The 9588-nt window shown below is 37.3% G+C and overlaps 1 protein-coding gene across 4 annotated transcripts in view; it reads left to right on the top strand.

Annotated features, from left to right (window-relative positions):
* Window positions 1-464: 464 nt before the first annotated feature.
* The window catches only part of MAGI3 (membrane associated guanylate kinase, WW and PDZ domain containing 3), a 109861-nt gene continuing 100737 nt past the window's right edge, over window positions 465-9588 (top strand). For 2 of the 4 annotated variants that reach the window (XM_039362446.1, XM_039362447.1), the window contains exon 1: window positions 466-5187. In XM_039362446.1, the coding sequence (XP_039218380.1) occupies window positions 4860-5187 (328 nt within the window). In that variant the 5' untranslated portion in view covers window positions 466-4859. Of the gene's footprint in view, window positions 5188-9588 lie in introns of all 4 variants that reach the window. The other 2 variants (XM_039362449.1, XM_039362445.1) reach the window with 2 other exon arrangements.

Below are 9588 nucleotides of genomic sequence, written 5' to 3'. Positions count from 1 at the left end.
CTACTCTAAATTTATTTATTTATTTATTTATGAGACTTATATACCGCTTTAAGTGCAAGCACTCTCTAAGCGGTGTACACCAGTAAGCAATGTATATATATATTTACATTGCCCCCAACAATCTGGGTCCTCATTTTACCTACCCCGGAAGGATGGAAGGCTGAGTCAACCTTGTATGGCCAGAATGCAGAGTCAAACTTGCCTTCAGTATAAACAAGGCAGATTCAAATCACACTGTTTCTGTATTTGATGCAATTTTACCACATGATACAACACTCACTTAATATTTCCCTAGGTGCTCATGACAATTTTAAATAATTTATTTCCTTTTTTCAAGCAGCTCTTAGAAAATGATTTTATTCCCAATTAAAATAAAAATCATAATGACTTCCTTGTTATACCTTTTTATATAAGGTGAAAAAAAAGAGAGAGACGGGACAAGTAAAGTTCAGGACACCTTTGAGAACAGAAAGACTTATATACTGGTTAATCTGGATAGGATTTTATTGCCATGTTTAACATAAAAAGAAATTAGACGTTTTCTAAATCTGTTTAATTTTCAATGGTAAAAAGGGCTCAAGGTTCAAAGCTGGTATTGGCAATTTTATTGTCATCCAAGATAAGAAAAATATTGGGTTATGAATTTCAAGAGTCAGTCAGTAGAACTGAAACAATTGTTTTGTTATTGCAGAGAAGATACCTCCTTTGGAATCAGTAAAACTACCTGCTCTTCCAGTTTTTGGTCCCAGAAAAGAATGTAAGTATTTGAGCTATTTTGACACACCCATTTACATATGCAAACAACAGTAATTGCACTCTCCTGTTATAACAAAGTTAATTTTTATTTGTGCAGGGATTTTTTTTATAATTTTGGAAAGACAAATGTTAAGTATGCAATGAAAGGATTTTTTAAAAAATCAAACACAAAATATATAAGGAAACTATTAAAAGCATTACCTAAGCAGACGTATTAAGCTAAAAAAAAAAGGTTGTTATTCTTTTTTATTTTTAAATGTGGAGAAAACCCAAATAGGTGAATGGCAGGATGGACTACATAGTTTAAAGCAATAGGCAGTATGCATATTTGTGTTGACATGTTCCAAGCTGAAATCTGAGTTAAAGGTCAAAAACAAAGTTCCCAGACCCCAGTTGAAGAATGCTACCTTCTTTCATGTACTTTCCAACTCACAAAATCAACAAAATTTGAAACATTATAAAGTTAAATTATTAGATAAAAACATTGAATTTCCCTAACATATAGACTTTTGCAGATAAAGCCTTTGATCTTATCAACTCATATAAGCCAATAACATTGATCAAAATACAAAACAGTAAAATAAGATAAAGCATATTAAGAAAAGGATGGCTAATATTCTTTCCAAATACATTTATGAAGCAGGATTTATTAAAGACAACTTGCATATTCAATATGGAAAAATCTCACTGTAATCTGGATAAAAATCAAGAAAAGCAATGATCAATACAGACAGTTCATGAATCACAAACAATTGCTTACCTACTGTTTGAAATTACAGTGGACCTACCCACATAACATTTATGGCCATTTCCAGCATCCTGTGGTCACATGAAAATAGGTACTAAACAAGGATGCCTATTCTCCCAATCATGATTTGATATAGTTATAAATTTAATAAAGGAAAAAAAGACAAAGTTTGGATAGAAACTTTGATGTATCATCAATGTTGCCTCTGAGTGATAGCTTTTCTCCAAGAAACCTACTTTTTGTCTTCCATAGTGTACCCATCTCTGCTATTATTGAATGCAGCTATTTTGTTGCTGGTCATCCTTTTTTTTCCTCTTTTTTTTCACCTTATAGAAGTCTATCAGGGATCCAATAATCTTTGATAGATATCAAGGTATCCAATAATGTATATTGTTTCTTACTCTTTTCTCAAGCCAGTTTGAACATTTGCCATCTGCCTTTTCATTTAGGGTTCTAATTTCTGATGGATGTTCTTAAGCATTATCTTGCTAGCATGCAAAATTAAAGATATGGTACAATAGCTTGCATGCTTTGTTTTGTTTCTTTTCTCTGGTATTAGAATATACATTGATCTATTTTAATTTGCTGCTCACTGTGTCATTCTACAAATCTGCTGGCATAGTATGGTTAGAACTTTTACAAATTCTTCTTCTGTTGCTTACCATAATCCTGTAGAAATTCTCATCAATTTCTGTAAGCTTCCAACTTGGTAATGATAGCAATACTGATATAACTTCACTCTTCTGGGTAGGGAATATGTTCTAAGGAATATGAACATCCAAGAATATGTATCTTGGATGTTCGTAACTCTATAATAAAGAATTTCAAAATTTATTGATTTTTCATTTCAATTTTTATAGCTACCTATTTCTAATACATGGTTCTGGGTGGCTTACAACAACAAATAATATGAAACAAAGTAATATAAAATCATATATGCAAAACTATATAAAACCATATAATACAGTATGCAGTCAACGTATAAAAAAATAAATATAACTACTGTCTACAACACACCCAGATCCCCAAACCTAGTGGCAAAACCACCTCTTTATATCTTTATGAAAAGTCAGTAGACATGGGGCCAATCTGATCCCTGATGGGAAAGGAATTGTTCCAAAAGGCTCTCTTCCTGGGCCCTATCAGATAGTGTTTCCTAACAGATAGGACCTGGAGCATGCCTCTTCTGCAGGATCTAATGGAGGATGGAAGTATCAAACTACAGTTTATAATGCCAAACACTGAAAGAGTGGCAATTTCACAAAACAAATATTGAAGCAGTGATTCTGCAGCACATTTAGACCAAACTCTCTACTTATACAATGATTAAAATTAATTTTTTTTAAAGAATCAGGAATATGGACATGTAATTTCACTAGTTAATGGATATAAAGTGGATTATAAATATGTACAAATTAATGGGCAGAAATATAAAGAAAAGGGAAGCTACAATTCATAGCACATTATAGACTAGAGTAAATAATAATAAGAAAAGCACATATCATAGTAGTTAGTATCTGCACTTCTTTTTAAAAAACAGATATAACTAATATTTAGGAACTATATAAGATCATTTTCTTGTTCTTAGCGGGAAAGATTTAATAAAGAATAATTGTGAGCATTTTTTCCTTAATGTCACTTCTATATATGCATACTTTGGATAAAATACATATTTTGATTTGTAACGTATATGAAGTGTTTTTCTCTTTGAATTGACTTATATTGCCTTTCTTTAGGATTCAAAGTGATATACATAGCAATTCCTCTTCCACTTTTCCCAGAAACTATCACCCTATGAGGCAAAGATATTATAAAGATTTGAACCTGGATCTCCTGAACCCTAGTTCAGCATTCTAATTCACACACATCAACGAGCAGATTCAATGAACCCTGAAATGCAGCTGTACATTTTCATAACTGCTTGAAAAGAGAGTGACAAAGATACCCAACCATAGAATGCTTTCTGTGGCTCCATTTGCTCTAGATTGATGGCTATACAATATATTGAGAATCAGACCTCAATGTACCTCTGAACACCAATTGGTATAATGGTGCTACTGGGGCACTGCTCTATAATAATAACAGAAATGTATTGAATTTATATTCTGTTACATTCCCAGTGACTCTGAGCACTTTCCTTTATGGAAAAATCAGCTACAAAAAAAGCAATGCGGAATGCAGGCACTAGCGTATTCTTTACATTCTTAACTAAATTCCAATATGTTTATAAGAATACAAGGAGATTAGGTTTTTTATTTTTACAAAGCAGCTCAAAGGATGGAAGTCGGCTGTCCTGCTGAGATTTCCGCCTTCAACTAGATACCTTTTACTACATATCCTAAACACCGGCCTGCTCCAGGGAATTCAGAGAGTTGTAGTCCAACACAAAAAGAGTACTAGTTGGAAAAGGTTGTGCTAGCGCAGCGGCTCTGAGCCAGCTATTGGCACTAAGCAGAACAGCGGCCCCCTCCTTCTTATCTCTTTCCTTGCCCGAAGGAGGGAAAAGAATGTAAAAGAATCAGCCGCTGCGGTCCGCTCGCCTGATGGAAATGGGGCTCAAACAACGGTCCAGAGAGAATGGACTGCCGAGGGGGAGGCTTGTTCTTCAGAAGAGCTTGCAGGCGAACTCGAATGATGAATAACCTCCATTTGCTCACCCGCTATCTCCGGGCACTGCAGAGGATGAGCTGCACGGCTTGGTGCCCGGCTTTGGGGCAGTAAAAGTGCACTCTCTCCTTCTCCCTGTATCTCCATTTTCTTTGTGGGTACAATCTTCGCTGGCCAGAGGGAGCGCGCGCGCGGACACGTGGTGTTAAAGGCAGCCACAAGGAACGACCGGTACCTCCCTGCGGCCCGCTCTCTCGCTCTCCGGGCGAAGGGGATTAAGCTTATGGCGCCCGGAAGGAGGCGGACAATGCAGCGTCAAGGGCATAAGGAGGACCTGGCAGGATGCATGTTGAATAAAACTGTGTTGGGTGGAGCACTTATTTCACTGTTTTGTGCCTCGCTTGGTTTGAAGTTCTACGCAAGTCTCGACCTAACAAAGTCCCCGTCCTGAAAGTTCCTTTTTTTTTTTGCACGTCACTCCATTTAGCCCCGCCCATGCTGCCGGGCGGGGCTTAAACACAACGCCAGGGGAAAAAGAGGTGTTGCCAATGAAGGCAAGGGGGCGTGTCCTTATCGCCGCGTTGAGGGCGCCAGTTGGGAGGCAGTCGCGGCCGGTGGTGGTAGAAGAAGGTGGGAGGGTGCACGCGCGGACGTCTGGTTGGCCGCTTGGCCAACCGTCCGTAAGGCGAGGTCGGCGGCGGTGGAACAGGGTGGCGCGCGCGCGGAGGGGCGCCCATGGTGTGGCCTCATGTCTAAGACGCTGCGGAGGAAGCGCCACTGGCTCAGCAAGGTGCAGGAGTGCTCCGTGTCCTGGGCGAGCGGCTCCGGCCCAGACCCCGACCTCCTGCGGGGCGGCGCCGAACGGGGAGAATTCCCTTACCTCGGGGGCCGCCTGCTGACAGTGGCCGACTCCGGTGGCGGAGCTGGTTCTGTTTTGCTTTCAGGGAAGCCCCCTGCCTCCGGGGATGTACTGCTGGAGGTAAACGGGACCCCGGTGAGCGGCCTCACTCACCGCGACACCTTAGCCGTCATCCGCCACTTCAGGGAGCCGGTGCGCCTCAAGACGGTGCGACCAGGTCAGTGCGTCCGAGCGAATGGTCGTCGGAAGGAGGGGATTCTTTTTCACCCCTTTTCCTTCTCGGCGAAAGGGGTGAGAGCCAGTCCCGAAGTCACCGCCCTCGGCTCCACCCAGCGCACCTGCTTCTCTTTTATCCCCCCCCCCCCATTGTGGGTCTTTCCCGGTCTCACTGTTCATGCTTTCCAGTCCTTCTCTCGTTCTTTTTCTTGTTCTTCTTGATCGCGACTACTTCTTTCTTCTCCGCCCAGAGCACTCCTCTTTTCCACCCTTAGCACCACCCAGAGTCCTCCCCCCCTTGCTATTTTCTAACAGGGTAACGTTTTCTCTTTATCATTTCTTCCCTTTCTACTGCTTCTCTTACCTCCTTACTGCAGGACGTAGCATTTGTAAATTCTGTATTTCTCTGAAGACTAAGCTATCCTATCTTTCTGCCGTTATCTTTTATCCTTTAGGGCACCTTTCTTCCTTACTTCCAGCAACACTCCTGCCCAATTTTTCTTGGTTGTCTGTCTCATTTATATTCCTTGTCCTTTTTACAGCTCTCTCCCACCTATTGTTTTCTATTAAGGTAAATCTGACCCAACCACTGTCACCCTTTCTGGTACATCTGCTAAATCCCTTCCCTGAACAGACCTGGCCCTTCCTGTTTACTCCAATATCTATCTTCCGCTCCAGTGCTGGTGTCATTATTGAAGTGTTTCCATTTACAAGACCTGTTTTAAACCTAGAGTGATTGTTAGGCTTTGTGGCAGCCAAGGATCTTAATAGCTTTTTATGTGGTTTGTTCCATTAATGTTTGGCTATGCAATGTTAGGTATGATTATCATCCTAGTGGCTTCTTTTTTCCTCCTTTAATGGTTTAATTATCCTGTGTAGAAAATTGGCTTTTGGCAGTATAGTTAATCAAAAATATTTGACCACGAAGGCTTTCTGCTGAAACAAATAGTTAATATTTGAAATGCTAATGCTGTCTTTTCTGATTAGTTGTAGTTAGATTTTTTTTATTCCTCCAGAGTTGATAAGAAAAAAACAATTACTTTTGCATGGTAATGTATCTTTTTTTTAAAGTTTCTTTTCCAGGTATTCTCAGTTCTAGGGAGAAAGGGGGAAGGGAATAGTTGTAACTCTACTTCATGCTTGAACAAACAGGTTTTTGCATGCTGCATCTGTGGTGTAGACCCTGCAGCCCTTTTCAGTAAAATAGATTAATATTACATGGTTCATAACCTCACTTCTGATTTCTTATATTGTTGAGCTGATTTTTTAAAAAATCTGTGAGGTAATCATTTGTGATTAACCTTCTGTTTTAACCTTCCCTGTTGTTTTCATAATCTAGTGAATTCTTAGCAAATGTAGTTGTTTGTGTAGGTTATGAAAATGAAGTTTCCAGAATACCAGGGTTTATTAAAACATAATATTAAAATATCCTTGGGGATAGTTAGTGATTGAACATTATTAATAACTGTCATTTAGGTTGCCTACTTGTTATTGGAATTCACTGTTTCTTTGAATAAAATTGCACATCTGCAGAACAGTAATACAAATACTAGAGAAAAACTCAAACAGTGATTCTTCATTTCATGGTAAATTGAAGAATAAATTATGGTTAATGGATGTATTTGTTTTAAATTTCAGACAAAATCAATCTTCTTAAGTTTTAGGTTAACTTTTATCATGGATGTGTTGCTAACTGTAATTTTGTTTTAACATTCCTTCTCGCTCTAGGAAACAGTATAAATCAAATTAAATTAAACAAACTGTTGTAATCTATATAAACATTTTTTTCAGAATAAAAATGACCTATTGACCTGAAACAAATACTAAACAGGAATTTGACTTAGCAGGTTTTATATGAACATTATTCTGTGTTATAAAATTATTTTGCATTATAAAATAATGTCTAATTTTTTGCCTTATATTTTTTACATTTTCTGTATAAGTTGCAAATCTTTTTATATTGATAAGGGGTAATTAACAAAAACTAAGAATATCTAAAATAAAAACCTATGTTTACATAAAGTATAGTTGATTGTGTCTATAGGGCAGCAAACTAAATTCTCTAATTTTAATGTTTTACACTGAGTGTAACTACTCAGCTTATGCTTCTATTCTGAGATGGAAACAAAAATTAGACTTTTACTTATATATTAATAGCTTGTAAAATTAAGCATTTTGCTTTTATTGTTTTTATAAGTCTTCAGATTGACATGTGATTATTATTTTGGGGATTACAATAGTGAATGCACAATTACAGTTACTTGTAATGAAATTGAGAGCATAGTTTAAATGCAGAACAATTTATGAAACTAATAATTTTCTTTTTCTTCTAACCAGTATGACATAGTTACACTGCAAAAAAAAAGACTATATGTTCAATGCATTTAATAGTATAGTGTTCTTATTTTTTAAAGTAGCATAGTACAGTCACCATGACCAGTAGCTTTTGATTGCATTGTCCTTGTTGATTCATTAAAATTGCAGTGTCACATTTGTGGAAATGAAATGCAGAATTTAATTATGTGTGGTGTGAATATATACTTTATTTATATAAAATATTTGACTGCTCAGCTTCAGTTGGCTACTACAATCAGTCTTTGGTTCTGCTATTCTTAGGAAGGGAGAAGATTTTCTCTGATCACTTTTTCCATATCTTATGTAACTATCTACACTTCCATAATGTTCCCATTTGTTTTTCCCTTTTTTCATAGAATAATTGGTTTGACTCCCTGATAGTTTCAGTTTTGTATATTTTCTATATCTATTTTTTTTAGAATTACAGTACCAATAACAAGTATTTATATGATGACATATGATACATTTGCATAATAACATTATATTGGCTATTTTATATTTAATCCAATTCCTAATGAGTTCTCTAGTATAAAAATGTTCCCCCCAGCTGTTATATTGTTTCTGTGACTTATTTACCTCAGTGCTAAAATGTCTTTCTAAGTCAGTTATTACTAGCTCTTTAAATGTCAGCTTTTTTTAAACCTAGTGTGTAGCATTTACAGTACCTTTGCATATTGAGAGTTGTCTAGTTATTTTAATATCCCTTCTCTGTGTGGAACTTTTGGCATTTTTTTTTTTTTTTGGCTTTACCACTATAAAGAAGAATGGATATTTGTGGATGGTGTAGGTCAGAGGTCTCCAACCTTTTGGGCACCAGGGACTGATGCTGTGGAGAAAAGTTTTAGAGGGGGTGTGGTTTTGCGTACTGCCTGCATCCTGTGGATGGGGCTTTACTTGTTTGTGCAGGCAGGTTGTAGACCGATGCTGGTCCACGACTGAGGGTTGGGGACCCCTGATGTAAGTATTTTGTTCTCTGTCAGCTCTTTGAGGTAGATCAAGTGAAGAAACAAATACTAGTTGGATTCCAGGAACACTTCTTTACAGTATTATTGTAGTGAATATTAACAGAATCTTAAAAGCTTCTCCAAACCATTAACTGTTTTCTTTTAAAGACAGTAAGGTCAAGACAAAGCTGTTCTGAATCCTTTTCTTATACTTTCTATTTTTCCAGGACTAAGCATCATTTCATTTCAAGGCCAGAACTAAATTCCTCTACTTAAGGGGTCAGCAACATACTTGCCTGCACCAAAAATCGTCCAGCCTAAGGTTTCAAAAAGGAATATATTCATTATCCCCATGAGAGACAGAAGAGAGGATTCATCACCTCTTTGGCTAGTTATTTTGACAATGGCTTTACCAGTCCCCCTCTGTCCTTGGTGATAGGGAAAGCAAGCTTTGAGGTGAACAAGGAGGGGCAAATGGTGGCAGCATGGCCTCTGGTCCCTATATTAAAGAAGGTTGCCAACCCCTACTCTATATGCTTTGAATGGGATTTTAATTTTATGTTGCTAGAGGTTTATTTTGTTGTGGGAACAGAGAAGCGTATATACTTCAGTTGTAGTTGCTTGCAGAGGATTAAAGTTGGAGAAGGCAAATATAAAGTATTTACATTAGCAGAGAATATATGTGGCTCAGAGTTGAAATATAAAGTTATTGAGTTGTAGTTCTATAATAAGTATGATTGCCTAAAATTATCACCATGGCATTACCGAATAATTGGGTATCAGATAACAAGGAGCAGTAGAATTAGGAGTTGAAAATGTACCAATGGAAACTGTAGGTAATATCCCATGATGAATTAATGTAGATACAGTATTAAATAGCATAGAGACATAATAAATTCCTAGAGTTGTAATAGATCAATGGCCAAGATCTTAAACACAATATGAGCCCACCATCATAAGAAAGATTAAAACTACTCCAAAGTCAGTTTTGCCAGTCATATCAGGTAATTGAGAGGAATACCATATTTGAAGGTACAATTCAGAGATTTTTGTTAATGAAGACTACAAACCACTAATAATTCACTGTAGCATTCCCTTGTTCA

Source organism: Crotalus tigris, unplaced genomic scaffold (assembly GCF_016545835.1).
Source record: "Crotalus tigris isolate CLP2741 ecotype Arizona unplaced genomic scaffold, ASM1654583v1 scf7180000019465.582067, whole genome shotgun sequence".
NCBI classification, from domain to species: Eukaryota; Metazoa; Chordata; class Lepidosauria; order Squamata; family Viperidae; genus Crotalus; species Crotalus tigris.
This window is presented reverse-complemented; position numbering and strand designations above follow the sequence as displayed.